Source organism: Sebastes umbrosus, chromosome 10 (assembly GCF_015220745.1).
Source record: "Sebastes umbrosus isolate fSebUmb1 chromosome 10, fSebUmb1.pri, whole genome shotgun sequence".
Taxonomy (NCBI): Eukaryota; Metazoa; Chordata; class Actinopteri; order Perciformes; family Sebastidae; genus Sebastes; species Sebastes umbrosus.
In genome coordinates this window covers 12,886,346-12,911,301 of record NC_051278.1, presented here as the reverse complement: position 1 = coordinate 12,911,301, position 24,956 = coordinate 12,886,346, and the positions used below count along the sequence as shown (strand labels likewise).

The following is a 24,956-nucleotide window of genomic DNA, read 5'->3' as shown; positions in this document are numbered from 1 at the left end:
ATTGAAGTAAATTCATATCAAAACATCCTTTTACAAACTCTCACACACTTTAACAGGCTACTTTATCAAAAAGAAAGCACAAATACAAGCCAAGTATTCTTTTCTGCAGGCCTATAAGGCAAGAATACTTAATTTTACTTTTCTTAAATATATCTTTATCAAAAGATTAAAGGTCCCATATTATAAAAAAGTGAAATTTTCATGTTTTTTTTATTATAAAGCAGGCTTCAGTCCTATATAAATACTGTGAAAGTATTGAAACACTCAATCCACAGGGAAATACACACAGCCCTTATTCAGAAACTCTGCATTTGAAACAAGCTGTCAGGATTTCTGCCCATTCGTGATGTCACGAATATACAATATTTAGACCATTTACACAATTTTAAACGTAAACATTCTAAATGTGTCCCAGTTTATTTCCTGTTGCAGTGTACGGAATGACATCAGCTGACAGGAAGTACACATGGACCCAAGCTGTTGCCTAGCAACGCAATTCTGTTGCAATTCCGTCAAAATGCGCTAAAACGGAGCGTTTAAGACAGAGGGTAAACAGAAATCTAAAATCTAAATGACCACCTGTGACCGGAAATTTTGTTTCCTATTATTTGAGTATTTTTTTTTCTTAGATAATTTTTCCAATTAAGTGAATTACGTGGCCTTATTATGAAGTCGCCTTGGCATGAAGTCATTCTTGCTTTTTAAGAGTAGCATAATGTTTGACAGCTTGTTTCAAATGCAGAGTTTCTGAATAAGGGCTGTGTGTATTTCCCTGTGGATTGAGTGTTTCGATACTTTCACAGTATTTATATAGGACTTAAGCCTGCTTTATAATAATAAAAAACATGAAAATCTCACTATTTTATAATAAGGGACCTTTAAACAATTTCCATGCTGTCAGCTTCTAAAAGTGGAATACTGGAAAGTCACTTATGTTGTACGTAGGCAACGCATGTTGTCATACCAGACCTATTCATTATCACTCAATGGAAAACCACTCTCTCTCTCCAGTCGGTGGTATTCTGATATGTCCCGCGGTACTTGAACGCAGCATCACACCCTAATTTTTCCCGAACATCCGGGACCTTGTGGAGCTAACCGCTGTGTGGAGACCAGAGGGAGCGGTGGAAAGCGGTGCAAAGAAGGACTGATGACAGCTGTCAGTGTGGACAAAAACACCACCAATCTATGAACACAAGCCCAATGGCTCTCCGCTAAAAACCTCCAGGAGAAAAGGGACAACACCTTGGCGGTAGCGCGGGGTTATTTAAAGGTAAGGTTGTGTGTGTGTTGGGCAGTTGGACGTTGGAGGATCAGTGTCCTGTCTGAGGTTAGCATCACTGGCTAGCCAGAGCTAAATACCCAGCTAGCTGTTCGTCGGCTCTGAGGGGGTCAGAGCTGTGGAAAGGACATGCGTGGATATTCCTCGTTTTTGTAAAGCTTCAATGGAAGTGGAGGAAGAGTCTTAAAGGGTAAAGACAGCTAACTTTTTAATGGGAACCTCGGGAATGCTAGTGAACGTTAGCTTCATAGTGAGCTGGCTAACCTTAAGTCAACGTTAGAATGATCCAGCTAACGCTAACAGGGCTGTGCGCTGGTGTAACTTCAGCTCAGATGGTAACTCTCCCTTTCTCTCATGGACATGAGGAGTGTGATATTAGCTTTGTTAGTGGTTGGAATAACGTTAATGTTTCAGTAAGTTATCTGAAGTTGAAGCTGATAGTAATGTATCATCCTGTTGTAAATTGAACAAGGATTATTATAGTTCTGATGCTGCTTAACACGACTGATAAATGTGTTGTATGACTGATAAATGGGTGTATGAATGCAAAATGATGTCTGAAACGTTTACTTATTTTATTCTTTTATTGTTATTTTTAGGTATGTTAATTTTAATACTTATTTATTCTATCCTTTTTGAGAGGAAACAATATTTCGTTTCCTTCTGTGTATGCAAATACTCAGTGAAATGACAATAAAGTGAATCTTGAATTGAGTTTCTGAGGTGGTTTGACTGGTAACATTTAAATTGTGGACGTCTTCAATGAGTGCTCATGCTTCGCTTGGGTCCTCTGACTCAGCTGGGTCCTAAACTAGGCGTTTTCCCCCCCTTGTCTGTCTTTACCAGCCAGCTACAGAGAGCTCTGTTGTGTCTACGTGATCAGATAACTTTGACATTGTCAGGCTGTCCCATCATCAAATAAATCATCATGCTGACGATGAGGAATACTATTATACTGTACCAGCTAATGCAAGCCTTATCAGTGAACAATCATGGATTCAGATCAGTTTCAAAAGTAAAGCTTAATATCCTCATTCCCTCTGTAGACCTCATTCGCTGTTGTGTTCAAATGCTGATTTCTAAGGCTGCAGTGGTCCTGCATGCCACCTTAAAGGTCCCATATTGTAAAAAAAGTGAGATTTTCATTTTTTTTATTATTATAAAGCAGGCTTAAGTCCTATATAAATACTGTGAAAGTATCGAAACGCTCAATCCACAGGGAAATACACACATGTGCCCGTATTCAGAAACTCTGTATTTGAAACTAGCTGTCAAGATTTCTGTCTATTTGTGAGGTCACAAACATACAACATTTAGACCCTTTACACAGTTTTAAATGTAAACATTCTAAATGTGTCCCAGTTTATTCCCGGTTGCAGTGTATGTGAATATCATCAGCTGACAGGAAGTACACATGGACCCAAGCTGTTGACTAGCAACGCAATTCTGTTGCAATTCCGTCAAAATGCGCTAAAACGGAGAGCGTTTAAGACAGAGGGTAAATACAGGTATATTCAGACCGACAGTATGAGGAAAATAAAGGTTTTTTTGAACATTACAGCATGTAAACATGTTCTAGTAGAAACACAAAATACAAGTATGAACCTGAAAATTAGCATGATATGGGACCTTTAAGGCTGGTTCATGTCAGCTACAACTGTTTATCCAAGCCATTGTACTGTAGGTGCCAAACATGAGTGACAAGAAGAGATGGGGAGTGTATGGGTTGCTTAGTGAGATTAGAGTGCTTAAACCATACACAATGAAATTGACTGCACTAGGGAAGACCTTAAGTATTTTGAAAGGTGTAACTTATCCCCATCTGTTGCTGCTGTTTCCTGCCCATTTGCACAATTGTACGTTTGTTGTTGTATGTTTTGTAACAGTGCAGAGTGTTTTGCCGACTGTATGTTTTTAATGTTTGAATTTCATGTCATGTTTGAATTTATCTTTTATGTACTAGAGAAGCCAAAGACAAATTTCGACTAAGGTGGACAATAAAGTCAAAGTAAATTTAGTTTGAAACTGGATAATGCACATGTTATTCTAATACTTGGCTTTGTTTACAGGCCATTGAGTGTCTTTTGTGTCTGCTTTTCCCCTGTAGGTATTTACATACAGTTCTGTGTATTTTTTGGCCTGACACATCATCATCGGTGGAGCTACAGTTGCAGCGGCAACATGGGGACTCAAGGCACTGGTAGAAAGCGGGCCCCTCTGAAAGACCGGTTCTCAGCAGAGGATGAGGCTTTGAGTAGCATTGCCCGGGAAGTAAGTTCAAACTCCATCACATACACACTGTCTTTCCATTTTGGGGCAAAGTGGAATTGATCTGAGCTATATTCTCCCTACATTGCTACATTCACCAATTGCTTAATCGATACTAATATTATTTTATCCAGCTCAAATTGTCTTGTTTATCCTCATCCAGATAATGGGCTCTTAAAGCAGAATATTGATTTGCCAGTCTCCGATGTTGTTAATTTGTGCAGCAGCACCATCACATTTTAAAATAAAGGGAATACGAATAGACTGTTGAAACCATTATCAGCACTCATGATTGGCTGACACTGCACTGTGGCTGAAAGAGAGACACTTTAATCTAAAACCTACTGTATATGGAATGTATTGCCAAAGCTTGGAAACTTTAATGTATATGTAGGCTCTTTTCAGTTGCATCTATAGTCCATGTTGTATCGTTACCATTACCTAAACCAAAAAATGATTACATGTTTTTGTGTTTTTGCCAATATTTGCAGAAACCACTGTTTGTTTCTTGAGCATGTCCAGGTAATTTGTTTTTCTAAAGATTGCGGAAATTATTCAACTATACTTGTATCTTTCAAACATCAGTGGATCTTGATGATTTTTTAATGTTTTTTTGAAAACCAAAATATTCAGTACAACCGAAAATATATTGAGACTACTAACAAAAGGAGCAGAAATGTGTTTAATTGATTTTACAGATGGAGTAAACACAAGCAGTTCTGATGATAATCAAGTTAACTTTGAATAACTCTGCAGTTTAATAGGAATTGTCTTAAGGACTTGTTGCTTTTGACAACAGCTCTTGATAGATTTCTTGAATATTGGGAGCAGATTCAGATTTAAATGCAACCTGGTAGACAATGTGTCATGTGTTAGGCTTGCTTACTTTTTCCATTCTCCATTCTCCATTCAACACCCAGGTGTTTAGTCAACCTGAGACAGAAACATGTATTTATTACACAATACATAATTTGTGATTTGAAACATGGTGGTCAATGTTGTGTCAGCAAATGGGCCCCTGAAGCATATACTTTAATGTGGATATTCAGGTTCTGCTGGTTAATACGTGTTTCAGCCCAAATGAGTGGAGACAGCTGGTTTGGACCACAGAGAGATTGACTTGACTTGTAGTGTTTTCGTTTGGGGGGGAAAACACGGGTAGAGGAGTGAAGCTGCCTTGCCTGTAACGACATGCCCTGGGATTATTCCATTTTGTTCCACTGCAGGGCTGCCATTCCTTTGCCTTTTTTCAGAGTGAGGTGGCCAACAACATGAAATGCAAAGATCAGTTTTCGGAGTTTAATGTCTTTTATGTGTGGCAGACATAGGTGAAAAGACACATTATCTGCAGATTTTCTTTGAAGATTTCTGGTCAAGTCAAATGATTTCTTTCTTTTACAGTTAAAATTGTAACACTGGATGAATCGGCTTTTCTTAAATATTTGCCTTGGCCTGTTTTACGTATGCTTCATCTGTGCAGTGCCTCATTCTTGGGCACTAAGCACAAGGCTCCATTTGCTCTCTTTATAGTCATGCAGGCCGATCATAGAAACATGAGTCATCTGACCCTCCCAGTCAGGTTTTGAATCTGAAACTCTTTGTGGAGCAAAGCAGAGATTAGATCAACTGTGCAGGGGGCTCAAGGGGTCAGTGTCTAACTTGTTGCACATCGCCACCCTCCCAAACAAATCTTCAAAACACTGCAGCTTCTGCCTTGTGTTGTCTGTGCCTGGTTAAGAAAAGTTACAGCTTGCCTGCCTGTGTTTGGCACCGATCACTGCTGAGGATGACAGTGAATTTGAGCCTACACCCTCACCAGCCCAGTTCTGAGGCCTCTTACATTACTGGGCAGTCAGTCCTTTTGAATACCAGCAGCTTGCTTAGAAATCTGACAGTTGTCAAATGTTAGAATTAGATGATCATCTCATACCCGTTGTCCCTCAGATTAGGATCTAAGGGAGCTAATGGTACTTGAATAAAACAATCATTGACTTTCTTCAGTGTACAGAGGGTGTGTGTTTCTGTGGAAGCTATAGTTCATAGTTCATATGATTTCATTTGTGATATCAACAAGTCATTATTGCAGTTGAAAGTGTCACACTTTCTTTTTCCGTGAACGGTTAAGAGACTGCTAAGCTGCAGAGAACAAAGCAAATATTAAAGTGTCTGTCAACAACTGATGGACAAAGACGGGCCGTTTGATCGGACTTCATACCCTGATAACGTAAGCTTTTTGACATTAGTTGTGTTTTATTTTACTTTTAAATTGTCATGTTTTTGTCATATTAGGAGCAAGCAATCAACATTTTCAAGGACTAGTCTGATGTAATTTAATGTTGCAAGAGAGACCCAAAGGTTAGTCATTTACATAACAGAGCAGTGTAGTGTACCTACAGTGACTGTACAGGCCTATTTTTTAAAGCTGACTATCAAAGTATCTAAACAAATCTATCAGTTTTTAAAATCTGTTTTATACTTCGTTTTGACTTACTTCATGCTGTCTTGGTTTATTGATGATTATAATAACGTGAATTGTTGAGTTGACTTGGCAATAAGCAGTGCATTTGTCGTTTACACTGCCAGGGATTATTGCTAGATAAAATTCTGCAATTCATTTTTATTGAGGATGTTAGAGGTACAGTGTGTAGGATTTGGCGGCATCTAGTGCTATGAAGACTCTGTGAAGAGGACTCGCTCCCTATGTAGATATGAAGGGCTCATTCTAAAATAACAAAAACACAACGATTCTTAGTTTGAGGTGATTAAACACTAATGAAATCATGGTTATGATGAATGTTATATTCAATTTCTGCTAATAGATCCCCTGAAATGTTACACATTGGCCCTTTTAAAGTATTCCGTTTACATATCGGCATCTTCCATTTACATAATCCCTACAAATTTCTTTCTTTTCTTTACATTTGCAGATTATTGAGATCATAAATGCAGCAATATTATACCCCAATTACTAGTTATTTTATTTTATTTTATTATTTGTTGGACACTGCACGTTCTGTTTTAGTTTTAATATTGGAGTATTGTTTTGATTATTTTCATTATTAATTAATCTGTAATCTGATTATTTATTTTATTGTGTTAATTTGTCATAATTTCCCAGAGCCCAGATGTCCTCAAGTTGCTTTTTTTCTGAACCAGCAATCCAAAACCCCAAAATATTATTTTTTTAATATAATTTACAGTGATATAAAACCAGAAAAGTAGTAAATCTCTACATTTCATTGGCTTTAACCTAACTGGGGAATCTCTTAATTATCATAATCTCAGTATACACAATTTAGTGTTGAGAGTTCTCCAGGTGATCTCATGGTGGATTGCTGGACTCTTATTGCCCAGAGTGCTGGAGGTGTGTATGATGATGAACTTGTGCTACTCAGGTTACCCTCCCAGCCCCATGATATGGCTGTCAGAGAGCTGGGGCTGGATGGGCCAGGCTATAGATAGGACAGAGACAGAGAGCTCAGCTGTGCTGCTGTGCAGAGCAGGTCATACTGTCAGACAGCTCAACAGGTGCAGAGGACAGGGCCAGCCGTCTCTTTTGCTGTCTCATTTGCTCTCTCTTCATACACTCACAACTTTACTTCCTTTTTCACCTTGTACAAAGTTTCAATGTGTGACCATCAGTTCGACTCCAAAATCAGACAGAGCAGCCATAGAAAATGGTTACAAAAATGTCCCACATTGCATGTACGTTTGCAAAACAGTATTTAACCATAAGTTTTCTTTTGGTTTTCGTGCTGTTTTGAAAAACAAATACTACATAGTACACTTATTCACACACAAAATTAATCGGTAACACTTTATAATAACCATCATTTATAAATGGTAAACTAATAGTCAAACTAGTTAAACTTAGTTAATAGTTATTTTACTGTTAACAAACAATGAAATGATAATTAATAATGTTTACTAATTATTAATAATGCTTAATGATTATATAAAATAATGTTATTTTAACAGTTTATTGTTGCACACATAACATTTTATATACTATATATATGTGTATATATTATATTGTGTATATTATCGTCTCCTACCAGCTATGATACAATATAGGCTATTTATTTAATATTACACAAACTAATGATAAAATAATAGAAATGATAGCATCACTAATTATTAGAAAACATTATGAATCATAATTTCATTGTTTGTTAACAGTAAATTAACTAAGTTTAATCAACTATCAATTTACCATGAAATTTAGGATTTGTGTATTGGCTATTAAAAATGCACATTTTTATGTAATGGGCTTTACTGTATCTCACTCATCACCCCAACTTTGCTCAGACTATCATTCTGGGTTATGTTTTTCACTCACTGCCTATCCTGGGAAGATAAATGAAGGTATCTTATCACTGTAAAACAACATATTATACTTAATTAAAACTATGGCCTGGCCAAATGGATACAGATCACTTCCTCCTATATTGAGACGTAAGCTTCAGCCTCAATTGTCTTTCTGTTTTTAAAATGTTTTGGCAATAATTAGGTTTAGGCTTGACAATTTCCTTTTACCCAACACTAGGTGTATAGGCAAAAGGAACCTGAATGTGGGTGGTTTTGGGTGGTTCAGCATTATTATAAAACATTGTTTGTTCACTGCAGGCTAGTATTGAAACAGGAATAGCCTATGCCCACAGGCCTTCTATTCTGGCAGTGCAGATAAGAAATTGCTGGAATGCTGACAGTGTTTGCCTGCAGCGAGATACTGTACACACCACACGCTGTATTTATGGACTGTCATTTAGTTAGAGATAAAGGGCTAGGCTCCATGAGCAAGTGTGCCATTCTTTGTTGGTGGGATGTTCAGTTTCAGAGCATGTACGGAATGTGATTGGTATTATGGACGTAATGGAAGGATAGTCTACATAGTCACCTGTGTGGCTCCTCAGGGCTGTGTAGGGCTCGCCTGAATTAACTCCTTCTGCTGTAAAATAAGCTCCTTTTCATATTCTGACTCGGTTGGGGGCAAATTGTGTGACAACTCTTCTCACTTTTCCCCCCAGAGGAGAGTTTGTCAGCCTCAGTTTGGCTTAGACTTGTTTGTGCTTCTTAAGATTCAGCGAGTCGCCTACTTGTTTACCGACTGAGCACAACCACACTATTGTGACTCACTTTGTTTTCCCTTGATCCTGTACTTCTCTGTCAGTTTGTTTGTGCACTATTGGTATTTTCCCCATGAGGTCTTTAAATCAGCCCTCCTGAAACTGATGGTTAGCACATGCTGTTGGTGATGAGGCATCCCAAGCACTCCCTTTGGACAGGACTACAAAGCTGGGATTCACGGACGAAACTGGTCAGCTAAGGGCACACCATACAGTATGAACTCTGTTGAGAATTTATGCTGGACAGTGTCCATATTCAAGCCCGACCGATAGTGGATTTAGTAGGCAGATAACGATATTTTAGAGAGTAGAAAATTGGGTAATGATATATCAGCCGATATTAATATCTTTATATCTTTTATAAACAAACATTTTTGATAATGAACCCCCTGAATCCATATCAAGATATGCACAGAGTTGAACATTTTACAGTGCAAAAATAAAACTGGTCAGTGCTCTCTGGTGGATAAACTATGACTAACTGTTTCTAAATTTCCTCAGATATATCTTTGGCATTTCTGTTCTGAGGTTTCTTGTAACTTATCGGCAGAAATATATAGAGATACCTGTACACTTGTGGTTATAATGGTCAACCTGGCCAATGTAACTGCATTATTCCTAGTGTGAGATAACCATCAAGTCTCTTAGTGTGGTCTGTCGTTTTGAATATTCAGTTGTTTTTGGAAAATAATTTAAAAGGCAGTGTTACTTATTGCAAGTAAATACATGCTCTCAGTAGAAAAGGTATTATAAACTTGACAAATTATACTGATGCTACACATAGCTGTCCTCTAAACTAGATTGTTTATCTGAGAAAACTGAATACATTTTTTAATTTGATTTATTTAATACATCTAAACAATAAACTACAGTGTTGTAATTATGCAGCGCTACCATAAGGTCAACCTCATCATCAAAAGATTGGTTAATTAGTTTCCAGCTGGGGAAAGAAGCTGGGCTCTCATGGGGCTTGACAACCACACTGAAGCCGCGGTGAAGAAATTAAATCAACCCATGTGTACATCTCTTTTCTCTCACAGGAAACTGATGACTAGAGTATCCAAATATACTCATGTAAATTCTTCTGTGTGATTGTTTGTTGAGTGAAGCTATTCCCCTCCTTGTGTTTATTCCTTGCACTCGTTGGGCGTGTCCTAAAGTCACCTTTTACGAGTTTCCAGTCATGGCTAACAAGTGTGTTCATGTTGTGTCTCACAGGCGGAGGCGAGGCTTGCAGCGAAGAGGGCGGCTCGAGCGGAGGCCAGGGATATTCGAATGAGGGAACTTGAACGGCAGCAAAAAGAGGTATATAAGAAAGTGGACCTTAAGGGCAAAGATGCAGCGTCACCATTATTCAACCCATCAAGCAAGCTAGTGTAATGCCCCATAACTGCTGCTCTCAGCACAAATCAACTGTATTGAACATGGAAATTGGCCTTGTTTTTCTCCTCTATTCATTTTTCATTTGTTGTTTTTACATGGACAGTGGCTACATTAACTGACTGTTGGCAAGCTGCTCATCTGCCTCCATAGTCACAGGTGCAGAGGAGCTGTTTGGCTTTATGCCTTGAAAGACATTTTTAGTTTAATCTGACAGTTCATACACAAACCTATACCCACAGAAAGAAAAATGAAAGTGCTGCATGTCCACAGATAAAACCAAAAGTTCTATTCCTGATGTGAATGTCACCCAGTTTTTGCATTTCAGCAGTTTTAAGTGAAGTATGATTGTATGTTTTTCCTGGCACTTCTCCCTCTGTCTAGCGTTCTTACCACTCATCCAGCAGTAGCAACAGAAAATGGGGTCAGATCCACCAGTGGATGGTAGGCGAGCTCGAGAAAGTGTTGCAGCTTCTCACTACACTAACACAGCCTGTTGTGTGGGATTGAGCCCCAGTGAAGCCTGACCATTTAGCTACACTTGACTCCAAGACTACACTGTGCCTCACTGTGGAAATATGCCTCAGCAGTGTATTTGCTTTGGAGACACCGTAATCTGTGGCTGTGTGTATTCGTAGAGCAAGCATTGGCCTTTGACTTTATTTAGGGTGGGTGAGTCTGCATGCAAGAAGGTGGTTTGGACGTTCAGTGCTGCTCCTCAAACTTCAGAAAGGATTGATGCTTGTTGATGAACAACTTTTGCATGGAATTAATCTCTTTGTGTTGGTGTATCAACGCAGTAAAGAGAAGCAGAGATTTTCATTGTGTGCCGTGATGTTGCCTTTTCAAAAGAACAAATGAGACCAAAGTGTGCGATATATAAGCTGTTTTTGTGTATCATTAATCTTGCTGCCGTGCTTAAAGAGGATAACATTTGCAAATGTTTATGACATCCATTTGGTTCTAAACATGATGACAGAAGTTGTTTAGCATGGTTTTGGCTTTGCATAGCAACTGTTGAGCGTTGAAGTGACCTTATTCACCCCTGTGATTGAGCCTCCCTACTTTCACTCTATAATCTTTCCCAACTTTCCTTCCTCACTCCAGGCTGACTCAGAAAAAGCCCGAGGCTCTAGTAGTAGTATATCCAGCAGCCGTCCTCGCCGGGTCTGTATCTCCCCCACACACTTCCTCTTTGTCTGCCTGTATTTCCTTTCTTCTTTCTCCTTTAATCCTGCAGTTAATCTCTCATCACCCATGTTCCTCTCTGTCTGCTTTTCTGCTGTGACTCCATGTTTCCACATCAACAGGGGCTGGATGATGATGTCATGTCAGTCCGCAGCTACAGGGTGCGTAATACATAATAAATCCCTGCCAGTTTGTATTAAGACTGCGCTCACATAGTGGCACACAGATGTGTGAAAGCCATTGTTCTTGTTGAGAAAGCACTTGTTTAATTAATGCCTTTGGGTGAAATACTGTAATTTGGTAGTAGTTCATCTCTGTCATATAGTAGCTTAAAATAGATGGCGAGGTGAAGATTTCTTCTAATGTTTGCTTTTGTGTGTTTTTTATTTGAAGTCAACCTCATCATCAGCATTGCGTGACTTGGGGTCTAAGAGTCGATCCAGTTCCCATAGAAAAGATTTGTTGGTGCGTTGTGTGTGCATGTGTGTGAGATCATAATGTGTATTTGTGTGGTGTTTGGCAACTGATTGAATACCTAGATTCTCAGCATGTAAAGGTCAGGTCTGGCTAACTTTATGGTGCGAAGCAGAATTCACTTAGATTCCAAAGGAGGTGCTCAGAAGCAACCGACTGTTTTCAGATGTTGTCTCCACATTCTTTCAGTCTGTCTCATCTACTTCTGCTCTAATTATACCCTTTTCATAAAGGAGATTCACATATGACAGATTAGGTTATACCTGGAAGGTAACATAGCATTAAGGCTAAGGTTTACGCTAGACTTTTTTTTTGACGGCCAATATGGCGGTCAATTTTCCAGAATTCCAACCATATAGAACAACTACCGGACATATGTTTTACATAGCCATATAATAGCCTACATTTGACACAACTTTAAAATAAATTAAATGAAGGAGCGGTCTAAAAAATAAAATAACAGGCTAGTCGGTCCCATTTCCACGTTGGTCAAATTCAAAATAGTGTTGTGTGGCTCGTAGGGCTGTAGCCTACAGAATAGTTTGAAGCTAAACTCATAATGTTGACATTCACATTATTAGTAATACCTTACCGAAACATTGCATACAGTCCACCTTCTCTTCCCCTCTCTGTCTCGGTCAAGCACACACATACTCACAGAGAGCGCAGCACTGCGCTCCTTGTCTCTGTAATTGTCTCAGTCCAAAGTCCAAAAGTCAAAGTTTATTGAAGAAGCATAGATGTTATCATTATTTATATAATTATTGTAGTGGCTTGGTCCGAGTCACTTTGTTTGTTTCTTTCGTATTTACACAGTCAGCTGGCTGCGTATGAAGACCAGCTTTTTTTTTTTCCAGCACACACACAGAACAAACACCTTGAGGAGATAGTCGCTGAATCTGACAAAAAGTGTATTGGATAAGAAGCACAGCGGAGCGGAGGAATTTCAACTTTTGTGAAATATAAGTTTATATTTAAGTTGTCTTGGCAACATATCTTACAATATTAGTCTATTTAATATGCTATTAATTAATTAATTTCATTTATTTGGCATATTTCCTAATGGACATTTTGGCCGTTGATCATTTAATCAGCCGGACAATTACACATGATGCCAGCTAACGTAAACTCTGATGCGACTGCTGGAGATATCTGTTTCACTTTCTTTTCCACATTGAATTTGTCCCTGTATCGTTCTTGAATGTGTTGATGAGCGATTCTGATGGACTGATACTAAAGTTTAATTTAGAATTTTCAGCTTTAAAGTGCTGGAAATTTGTACTTTGACAAGACTTTTGGTGCAGTTATCAGCTAGAATCTGTTGAAATATACCATCAAAAACTCAAAGCCGTTTTCAACAGGATTACATAAGGAGCGTCTGCATTTGTACTTGGTACCTTAAGGCTGACTGTTTTCAACATCATATTAAGAACATCACACAACCATCATAATAGGCAGAGTGCCACTGGCAAATGTTTTGTTCCTTCACTGTTGCCTTGGCAGGGTGATAGATTGTTTGCTTGATCCATTGATGCGTTGGATTACTTGTTGCCTGTTGAACAACTAACCTAGTGTTGGTGAGACACGTGAAATGTATGCTTCTGCCAGTGCACACCTAACCGCAACCTAAAAGTTTCTCAGATGTTCGATCTTCTTCTGATCATAATTCTTGTGACTCCTGTTCTCTCTTCAGTCTGATGGCCTCACCTCTAGCTCCACCCTCAAGACTTCCCGCTCCACTGTATGTACCTAAGTGATGATCATCTGTTTATCACTGCTTCTGTGCTTTTCCTCTCGCCCCTTTGTCTCATTTTTGCTTTTCTTTTTTAAAATATTTTTTTTCTGGGCTGAGCAGAGTTCTGTGTACAATGACCTGCATGGCCATAAAAGGGCTTCGTCCAGCTCCTCGAAGAAGGACCTGCTGGTTAGTGTACTCCTTCAGTGTTTAGTGTGTCTCTTCTGCAGCCTCAAGCATGGAGGCAGTGTAGACTAATGATAGTGGCTTGCGGTGGTTGATAAACTTTATCACTGATAAGATTGACTATTCATTGCGTTGTGAAGCGTCACGCAGATGCTGACCAAGCCGTGTTGAATGTGTCTGAAATAGATATTAGTCTGACACTTGAGGATCAAATTTGTTATGTCGGTGTTTGTTTGAGGTCACGTTCTGTTGCTACCCTTCCAGACTGGACTTTACCACGATCAAAGGAACTACACCAGCCTAACGAAGACCAAACCAACGCCTCCTCCCTCCACTTCCACCTATCAGCCTCGGGTTGGTCACCCTGCCAGTGCTGTCCAACTTTAAGCCCTTTTATATGCAGACTGATGTGGTTAAAGGAGACTAATAGTGACACCAGAGCCAGTTGAAGCCGTATATTCCTATCTGCATGGTTTACTTTATTGGACATTTATATGCCTAACAAACTTGTTATATAACTGCAATAAGAGATATTGTTTGTGTTATAAAATCATCAAAGCAAAGAGAGAAAGATAGTTTTGTAGCCAGTGTAGCTCCCCACTGTAAAATAGTTTCTTGTGATCATTTGAATTTATGTAGATTACTTGGTGACTGACAAAAGGTGGAGCTCCTCCACCAGTATTAAAACAGTCGACAGGGACAGTGTCACCTGACCTCACTACTCCTCAACACGTTTCGCCCTAAATGTTACAGGGTCAGCAAAACATCCATCCTGTTTCCACTTTCTGCAGCTCTTTAGTCTCCCTCCTCCACACATTCCTGCTACAGCTTTCCTCTGTCCTCTAAACTGACATTTCCCTGCTCCCCTCCTCTCTGACAGGCCACCACTTCCTCATCCTCCACCATTGGCACGGGGCTGCCTCGCAGCTACAGCATGGTCAGTTTCTGTCCACTTGATTGGCCATCATCTCTCTGCATGCCTCTAGTTACCTTCAGAAGTAGACAATCCCCCTCTCTTGTGGCCACATAGATCTGATAGGATGCCCAGGGTGGTTGGGACCACTTATATTTAGCTCCTGGACACTCTTGGCCAGAGATTTGAGCTTCAGTTAGATAAGGTAGAGGTTTGCGAGAAGCCAGCGCTTTTGTTTTATGGCCCAGACACACCAAGCCGACATCGAAGAACTAGAGGCGCTGAAGGCAGACTGTTGCGTTGCCTCATGTCGCCTTTGTCTTGGCCGACAAGTTGCATATGAACACACTGCAAAGACTACAGCCGACAGCCAGGTAGCACATACGTTCTGCACCTGTGTGAGAGGAAATAAGTCTCCACACCAGCAGGCAGCTGTAGTCTGTATTTGTCATTCAAAAAGGGAAACTGGAAGACCGATGACTGCAGATATACAAGCCATTGTTATGATACATACATGAAACAAAGCAGCGTTTGCCGACCATTTTCACACCACTCTCAATCACCGCTTAGCTTCATTCCAGATGGCCATGTCGTTGTGAAATGATCAGATGAGATGAAGATGAAAAATGCGAAGAACCTTCTGTGTTTGCCCTCTTGACTTTACTCGTTGGCTTGCTTTCCTTACTTTCGTTTCTCTTTTCGTGCACTGATTTGCTTAAGTTGAACAGCCAATCAGAGTGATTCCTCTCACTGACAGGGTCCGCCGCCGATTCAACATGCTGAATTGGCAGAAAAGCATCCGACACGAGCAGACTAGAGACGACGGTGCAGGACACACCGCAAATCTAGGCTGACACACGCTCACCGACCGTCGGCTTGGTGTCTCAGGGCCTTTAGAGTACTGAAACGAATGGCCTACTTGATGTTGGAGATACGGAGTGTTTCTGTTTATTGCATGGCCCAGAGAAAGTCAGTCTACTCAACCTACTTAGCTAGTGCGTCAAAGATTGATGCTCCCTCTTGTGTTTTGCTGAGCCCTGCATTGTCTCCCACGTGTGCCCTCAGGCCTCTATCTGTGACGACACCGCTCCTTACGGCTCGGGGTACAGTTCAAAAGCTGTAAGTCTTCTGAATGTTTGTCGAACAGCGTTACAGCAATCTCACCACCAAGGCAGCTAACTGTTGTGCATGTGGACTGACGTCTGCGTTCATGTTGATCCCCTGTCGTCCTCCTCCCATCCGCAGCCCTCTGAATACAGCTGGTACTCCTCTGGAGCCAGCTCCACCCGCAGCAGCCCTGTGGTGAGCACCTTAAAACCACCGCCACCCTGCATGATGTCAGCTAACACCACACACAGATGCCCACTATTACCAAGCTTCCCCTCACCCCTGTCAGCACCAGGCCTCCCTCCTCTTAAGGACAATGTCAATCACCCATACCGAACTAGCTACAGTTTGCTTTAGGGAACAGCATCGTTGATTGACATTAATATGTGTGAATTGAGGATTTCTTCTGCAGTGCTGTGCAGGCTAAGATGTTGTAGCAAGGTTGTCTTATCTAACTTAGCTCCAGTTGGTGCATTTGACAAAATGATTCTAATTGCATGATTTGGCATTACGTATAGAGTCTTTAGAGTAATCCAATAATCTGTTTAATACAGAGACTACTACTGGATGTCTATGGATTGCTGTTTGAACAAGTGTGTGCCAGAGAAAGCCTTGGGCATGCAGCCATCCTACATTACTTTGGCTCGTCATCCTATGCGTGTGTGTTTATACGTATGTGTGTATTCCTCTCAGTCTTCTTCAGATGATGACACTGTCAGCAGCGTGTCCCAGGACCGCTTCAGCAGAGGCCGCAGGGACAGTGTGGTGAGCTGTAGGGACTGGGCTGCACTAAATCTAGACTGATGCTGTTCTGTCACAGTAGTTGATGACCTAATAATCAAAGCTTTTCAACTGTTTCTTTTATTGTATCGTTCTGCGTAAGATCAGCTCAATACCTACATACATTTTTAATGCCTTGACCTTGAACAGTGATCTCCTCTAGTTGTATATGTCATTGCTTTCCTTCTGTCCCTTTCCTCTCTGATGGTTTTTACTCTTTGGCCCTCTGTTATTCTGTATTTCTCTGCCCCTATCCTCTTCATCCTCTGTTTGTTGTAAGCAGTCCTCTGACTTCTCGGACATTAGTGAGTCGGCTGCTGATTATTTCAGCCGCACCAGCCGAAGAGGCAGTATTGTGTCTGACCTCGATGATTTGAGCATTCCAGATCTGGACGCTGTAAGTGCCTAAGCTAAGTTCACAACAGTGGGCTGGCGAGTGCAGTGCAACCCCAATGATGCATGATTAAAAATAACCTTTGGTTTTCAAAACTCATCCCACAGTGTGTTTTTATCGACTTTAAATAAGTTAAGTGGTATAAGTTCAGATGAAGTTGATGTGACTGCAACGCTGCAGTGTGCAGCAGCATGGACTTAGAAAATTGTCTTTATGGAGTGGTGTGATTCACTCACTGTTACAATTGCTTGTTTGGTTGTCAACTGTTTGTGATCTGTGAACATGCAGCACTTATCCCAGACTCATAACTCCTTGACTAACTCCCTGAATTACAGATGAGGAAACGACTCCAAGCATGACAACACAGGAGGGGTGTTCTCAAAATAGTCTTTATCTCTTTTTATTATATTTCTTCTCTTTCTTTCAGCTGGATGAAAAATGTGACAAGCAGTACACAGATTTTAGTCGGGTGAGTGCACCATTGTTTTGCATTTTACTTTATTCATTCAAAATCTTCACCAATCACCAAATAGGCAATGCAATAGTCAGTGAGTTTAACCTCACACTGAACAATTAATTGATTTCTATGCCACATTAGGCAGCTACCATGTAACCACAACACATCAACAAAGCAGCATCATGTGGCTTTTATACACACAGCCTGTGGGGATTATGAGTTCGTTTGTCAGGTTTATAAAATTCACTTCAGCACATGACAGTGACAATACCCCCCCAGGAGAATTTGAATTGGGCAGGATCACTTAAGAGCCCTGTGGTATCAGATGATGGTGTTGAATGACATGTCCGAGTTGTGTTGCATTGTGCTGCTTGTGCTTTTCTGACGGCAGTTTTGTGGTGCTTTGTGTTCTCAGCCATCTTCCCGCTGTGCCACCCCAGGCCTCTCGGCAGCCACGTTGGCATCGCTTGGTGGCACCTCGTCACGACGGGGCAGCGCAGACACGGGTAGCGCCTATGACCCCGACACCAGTCTGAGTGAACTTAGGGTAAGATTTACGATACACACAGTGTCACCCTGCTATACATGTGACTGAATAAACTGATGTTAGCATATGAGTAAAATTATACTTGTTTTAGCTCCAGATGTTCATCATCTCATTATCATACAGCTTAAATGCTAATCCACATGTTCTGTGTCTGAGCAATTTACGTATACATCTGTTCCTTCGGCATATGAATCTCCTACAGCATTTCTTCTGTTGTGCTCTCCTTGCTGTTCTAAGTGTCTGCTTTAACCATTTTTCCTCTATGGATGTGACATGTGTCCTGTGAAGCTGTTCCTCATATCTGGGTGTGCTGGTCATTTGTATGCCAGCTGGATTGTTTTTGACTTGGCAGCACGGGTGCTTTGTTATCTCTCCTTGATACTCCCCAACCCTCTCTGATGCCCCACTTCAACCCCAACCATTCCTTCCATCTGCTTTACAGGATATCTATGAACTAAAGGACCAGATTCAGGATGTAGAAGGGCGGTACATGCAAGGGCTTAAAGAGCTGAAGGTAGAGGGGCTTGAGCTCACAGCATGCCTTCTCTTGTTCTCTGGGAGCAGTATGGCGTCACTAACCTCCCTGCCTTCCCCACTCATACTCCTCTGTGCCCCCTCCTGTAGCTCCTAACACCACAGCCGTGTCTTTGCGTGCTCCCAGTGTGAATTGTGTAATGATCCTTCTTTTGCATGATCTTCCCTCACTTCCTGTTTTGATCCAACTCGCTGGTTGTGGCCTGAAATGACGACACTCCCACAATTCAGCTGGGTTCAAAGTTGTAAGAGGACGAGTTAAAATGCTCCATCTGCTGACAGATAACAGTCATGCTTTCAATTTTGAGGCTCTTCTTCCACCCAGGCTTTCATTGCCACAGTGTTGGATGGCCGTCTGGCTGGCAGTCACTTTCAGCGGCTTAACGTTCTCTTAGAAAGGACACTGTATGTTTTATTTATAAGAGTAGTATACTAACAAACTTGACTCCTGTCTTGTTCTTCGTAGAGTTTGATACAGCTGATGCACTTTAGCTAGATTACTTTTCCTCATCTTGTTTCCTGGTTGTTCACTTGTAGTTCTCTCTTTCAGATCCCCTTTTCACACCATTGCCTTGTTTCACTCCTGAAAGTGATTCAACGTATTATAATTATTGCGTGATCAATGTCACCACTTGCACCACCCATATTTGTCACAAATGACCTGTTTAAAATGGAAAAATGGTACAGAATTAGGCCTTTACTTAATCTTACATTTAGAAATAAGAAAAAACGTGTGTAGTATGTTTGGCCAATGTGTGTTTAAAACTAATACTACCAGAGAGCCCACCTGGTGCATGTAGATGAGCTGTGCTTTCTATTTACTAACATGCTCCCACCCTTATCAGGAGTCACTTGCAGAGGTGGAGGAAAAGTATAAGAAAGCCATGGTATCGAACGCACAGCTGGACAACGACAAAGGCAACTTCATCTATCAAGTGGACACACTAAAGGACGTCATAGAGGAGATGGAGGAACAAATGGCTGAGATGAAGAGGGAGCTGGAAGACAAGTCAAAGGTGAAGTTTATTATCATGTTAAACCACCCTTCAGAAATCAAGTTTATGTAGGTAAAGTTACAAAATATTAATTTCAAAGGGTTGTGGCTGAAATGTTCTATCTATGGTTTCAGGAACTAGAAAGACAGAAGCACACATGTACAGTCTTGCAACATAAACAAGAAGAACTGAAAGAGGGAATTCGCCAGAGAGATGAGCTTATAGAGGTAAGGCTGTCCTTTCATTAGAAAAACAAACTGTTTCTGTCAGCGTGACCACATCAGACTGTTATTCTGTCAACACCTTGAAAGGTGTTAGTGCCTCTGTGCAGGATGCAGAAGAGGCTCTGTTCTGCAGGAACTTGATAAGGATTGATTGGCACTGGCCCGCCTCTAGGTCCTCTCTGTCCCTTCTGACATTTAGCTCTGTTTCATTGTCCTATCTGACTCTGAACATTCATTCCTTTCTCAGCATTATCTCCTCAAATTAGTCTCTTCTCACCCTGTTTCACCTGTTCTTATCTCTCATTTTTGTATCTGTATGGGTTTATGTGCATTTTCACTCCTTTTTGTCTTTGTTCCATTCAATTTTTCCTATTCTGCTCTTTATCCTGTACTGTGTCATCTTGTTACTGCTCCAACGCCGCTCCAGGAGAGCCAGCGAATGCAGACTAAGTTAGATGCCCTCACCAGAGAGGTGTTTGACCTGCAGGAAACGATAAACTGGAAGGACAAAAAGATTGGGGTAGGAGGTCCCATAGGGGTGCTCTGACAGAACATGGGAGGCAATAGATGGTTGTGCTTTTCAGCCTTTTCGACATAGTGTCCATCCACCTCTTTTGCCTCTCATGCCGTCTCTGCATGATGGAGACCCTTAAGGCATTAGCACATACCTGGACACATTCACAGTTTGGAATTTTGCATGTCAAAATAACCGGGTTTTCAGTTTGGATCCCGTAAGCTCAGCTAACAATGCAAGTGCATTGGCACTGTAATAAAGCCTGCTGCAGACAGCCTTTGATATAAAAACAGTTTTATTTGGATTGTCATGTAAACTTAAAAAAAAGAAATGTGATCTATATATTCTAGCATGACATGCATGTTCCACCTGTGGATCAGTTAATTTGTTAGGTCATGAAGTCGGTAGTTAGTTTTCCCAAAGTGCAAAGTCGAAAAGATTGACCTCCTTACAAACTCTGTATCTTCAGTCCCTGTGCTCTACCACAACTCTCAACTTCCTCATCTGTGTGTATTGTTTGTGTCTATTTCCTTGTTGTTGGCTTGATGTGCAGAGTCAGGGCATGTTTGTGCATGGAAGATATCTTGCTGTAGCACGTGGTGATGCATGTTTGTCCACAGTCAATCCAACTTCTCCTCTGCCTCTTCTCCTTTCTTGTCTTTTCTCGTCTGTGTGGCCAGGCCCTAGAGAGGCAGAAAGAATACTTTGATTGCATTAGGAATGAGAGAGACGAGCTCAGAGATGAGCTTGCTGACATCAAGGGGAAAGCCAAAGCAGGAGAGGTAGGTCTTCCTGAAGTCCCACCAGAAAAAACAAGATTAGGAGGAATGAGTTGCTGACCCAAACCACTTTTTATACTTTGCGTTTTGGTTGGAACTAAGCCAGTTGATGCTATCAAACCTGGTATTGTGTTGCACTTTTTTACTTCTGCCTCTTTGTTTTTCTTTCCATTATATTTTTCTTGATAACTTTTGCACTACTTGCTGGTTTTCCATAACTCATTTGCTACATGTTGATCTGTACTTGACCATAAGTACAGTGTACTATTTCAAATTACTGGTAAAGAGCTGTTGGCCATATAACAACAGATTCAGAATGCTTTTCTGAAAATGAGACTTATAATATGACTAAAATAATTTTACAAAGTTATTTCAATCAGACAAATCCTGACACACATCCTGCTTTAGATTTGGACAACGGGTCTTTAGTTTGGGCCTTCAGGCTTTGGTTAATGTAACTTTAAGCCCCCAGTGTTAAGCTACATGCTGCATATATATACAGTACATGTGTGTCAGGGACACTCACTTTTGGCTACATTTTAATAGAGATGTTTGTTGTAGCTAATATGATAACAGATAATATTACTTGTTTGTAATTAGGCTCAGTTGTTACTTACAAGTAGCGATAGTTTTTAACTCATTCATAACGATACACTATCGGCATAGCAAGCACCGTAAGGCTGTGGGTTAAGAGGAGACGGGGAGTTGACTGCAAGCAGCGTTGTCCTGCAAGATCATGTTCTGCTTGGTCAACAGAGGGATTGCTTGCGTGGTCTCCCTTACAGGCGGATTCTCGAGTATTTTACTAGAGTCCAGTAAAATATAAACCTCAAGTCTGTTTCAGTCTCTCTGCTGTGGCCTCTCTGATCCAAAGTCCTCTGTGTGTGTGTGTGTGTGTGGAGCTCATCCCCGCCCTCAGGCAAACAGTGACAGGCACAGAGAGCAGCGAGGCAGAGAGGCAAAAATCACCACTCGGATCCGGGGTTCGAGTCGAGTGACGTCCCTGAGCACATTATCGGATGTTATTGTTGACTGAAATTCAATTACCGAAACAATAATAATAACTCTCTTGCTTATGGGCCAATAATATATCGGCCACCGATACTGTATATCGTGCGTCCCTACATTTTGACATCCACAGACCGCTGACTGTTCAGTATGTCATACAGATCATTGTCATTTACAATGGCCTTTACTTTTTCAAGATTTTTGTTTTCCATCCATTCATAGCGGCCAATTGTTGGTCTGTGTGGTCACTCTTTGGTGGTGAGGGTTGTGCTACATAAAAAAGTGACATCAGTGCACAGTACCCTCTTTACTGTGAAGTTTTTGCCAACAGAGAGAGTGGAGCCAGTCCTCAGTAACGTGTGTTCTCTCATCACAGACACATGGGCTGGTCATCATCCCAGACGGCACACCCAATGGAGATGTCAACCATGAGCCTCTGTCCTCAGGGATAACTGTGGTCTCCCAGGAGGCCGCCCAGGTGCTGGAGTCTGCAGGAGAGGGCCCGCTGGGTGAGTCAGGGATATTACTTCTGTCCACATGAACTGTTCACATGGATGCTAAATAAACTGAGCTGATGAGGTGTGTAATTCACAAAGCTTGTAATAAGAACTAGAATTACTGCTTCGCGGTTGCATGCCTCCGCCAACCAGTCAAGTTGCAGTTCACATCCATGTCTGTCCAAAATGTCATCACTTCATCATTTAATCCTGTTAGACATTTGTGTGATATTGTCATAATTAGCATATGAATTATTTAGTTATGGCTAATACGTGTTTTGTGAGGTCATAGTGACCTTGACCTTTTACCACCAAAATGTAATCAGCTCATCCTTCAGTCCAAGTGGACATTTGTGCCAAATTTGAGTAAAGGCGTTCCTTAGATATCACGTGAATGGGACACAAGTGAGGTCACGGTAACATTGACCACCAAAATGTGATCAGTTCTTTACTTGAGTCCAAGTGGACGGATGTACTTACAGACATCCCAAAAACTTACTGGTATAAAAACAGCTGACAGTCACATTTCAGTGTATTTTTAGCATGCCAACCTGCTGAACACATTCCAGTTTGTCCAGTCAGCATCTTCTGCTATGTTACAGTAAATGGTATCAGCTTAATGTATTTTCCATTTGTGTTGTAGATGTGAGGCTACGAAAGTTGGCGGAAGAGAAAGATGAACTGTTGGCTCAGATCAGGAAGCTGAAGAATCAGCTGGAGGAGGAGAGACAGAAACACTCAAAAATGGACAGTGCATACACAGACGGGGAAAGGATGGAGAACGGTACAGACCTACACGTTATTGAGATGCAGAGTAAGTTGGCCTTGTAATTATTTATCAGCACACATCTTTTGAACACTTGTTGTATTTTCAAACTCACTGGTTTGTGTTTTTCTCTCTGTAGGAGACGCCAACAGACAGATTAGTGAATACAAATTCAAGCTTTCTAAGGCAGAACAGGAAATGGGTACAATGGAACAAAATGTAAGTAAAAAAGAAATGTCTTGTTAAACTGAATAATAGTTCACAATATATTATAGAAACACGATATGAAAAAGTTGTACGTTTTAGGACTCTAAATCATCAAATTGTATTCTTTTGTGTCCGTTTTCCCAGATTAACAGACTTGAAGGGCAAGTGTCTAGGTACAAGTCATCAGCAGACAACTCGGAGAAAGTAGAAGACGAACTGAAAGCAGAAAAACGGAAACTTCAAAGAGAGGTAAAGACCCAGATTTCAATTTATAATATGAAACAGGAAATTGAAGAAGGCTGAATGTAACTCCTCCCCTCTGTTCCCCCACAGCTGCGCACAGCTCTAGATAAGAACGAGGAGATGGAGATGACCAACAACCACCTAGTAAAGCGCCTTGAGAAGATGAAGGCCAACAGGAACGCCCTTCTGTCACAGCAGTGAGGCAAGGCAGCGTCACCACAGAAGCCCTTAAACTCGCACCTCAGACCTCTGACTGCCATATTGCGTCTGGAGCACATTTCCATTTTTAGCTGTAACACTTTAAGATTTGTAGCTAACCAAAAACACTTACAAAACGTGTAGCACAGGCAACAAACTGGACTGTGTCTTTTTTCTTTTTTTTTTAAACGGAAGCGTTGGTTTTGTCCGGCAGCATTTTTGGAGGACTGACTCAGAAACTTAACTAATAAAACTATAAAGTTACTGGGAGATGAATCTGAGGAAATTTCTCTAGTCACTGCTTAATTTTTCAGAGCTATGTACTACATCATGTTATCCACGAGATTTTATCTCTCTGGCTGGGTGCTTGGCTGTACTTTGTTTTGTTTTTTTGTTTGTTTTGTTTTTGATAAGTTGCATGAATGAGTATAATGATGCTTTTAAACTATTCAACCCTCACGGCTGCTCCGGCCTCGCACCTTCCCAGCTTCCCCTCACACAGTGAAGTGCCTTTTCACACTAGGAGACTGGGGGTCCGCACCGCTCAATGAAACAATAATCGTTTTAACAGGTACAGAAAGATGTATTTAAAAAAGGTGCAGTCATTATTTGAAAATATGTAGAACCAACTGTGTCTGCTGCGGTTTCATTGAATTTTTTTCAAATATTTAAAAGATTTCTTGAAAATAAATGTGTAATTTACAGAACTGTGTATACTATCTGAATCTGTTCTTTTCATGATGCAGTTTAGCTTTTTGTTGCTATTATTATGCCTCTACGCCGGCGACAGCCGTGGACAGATGCAATATGTTTTCGGGTTGTTCGTACGTCCGGTCCATTCTCGTGAAAGCGATATTTCAGGAACGCCTGGAGGGAATTTCTTCAGGTACAAACATCCACTTGGACTCAAGGATGAACTGATTAGAGTTTGGTAGTATACGGTCAAGGTCACTGTGACCTTTTTGCCATAACTCAAGAATTCATACGCTGATTAAGACAATTTTACACAATTGTCTAATAAGATAAAGTGATGACATTTTGGACAGACATGGATGTAAACTGCAACTTGTCTGGTTGGCGGAGGCATGCAACCGTGACGCGGTAATTTAGTTTTCGAATCAGTGTCGTTATTGTCATTTGTAGTCTGGGTTTAC

At 40.9% G+C, this 24,956-nt stretch overlaps 1 protein-coding gene across 13 annotated transcripts; it reads left to right on the top strand.

The window, feature by feature from the left end:
- The first annotated feature begins 1,069 nt into the window (after positions 1-1,069).
- On the top strand, positions 1,070-24,514 carry lrrfip2 (leucine rich repeat (in FLII) interacting protein 2). Of its 13 annotated transcripts, XM_037782236.1 has the most exons (27): positions 1,070-1,273; positions 3,390-3,553; positions 9,895-9,981; positions 10,441-10,500; positions 11,164-11,223; positions 11,367-11,405; positions 11,638-11,709; positions 13,412-13,459; positions 13,574-13,642; positions 13,904-13,993; positions 14,520-14,576; positions 15,618-15,671; positions 15,798-15,854; positions 16,353-16,424; positions 16,723-16,836; positions 17,261-17,302; positions 17,706-17,837; positions 18,280-18,351; positions 19,217-19,387; positions 19,501-19,593; positions 20,018-20,110; positions 20,785-20,886; positions 22,268-22,400; positions 23,032-23,202; positions 23,294-23,373; positions 23,506-23,610; positions 23,695-24,514. In XM_037782236.1, the coding sequence occupies exons 2-27, from the start codon at positions 3,464-3,466 to the stop codon at positions 23,803-23,805; spliced, it is 2,274 nt and encodes a 757-aa protein (XP_037638164.1). In that variant the 5' UTR covers positions 1,070-1,273; positions 3,390-3,463; the 3' UTR covers positions 23,806-24,514. The 13 variants fall into 13 exon arrangements, with proteins under 13 accessions (XP_037638164.1, XP_037638166.1, XP_037638165.1 ...); XM_037782238.1 differs by lacking the exon at positions 13,574-13,642; XM_037782237.1 differs by lacking the exon at positions 15,798-15,854.
- Positions 24,515-24,956: the final 442 nt, after the last annotated feature.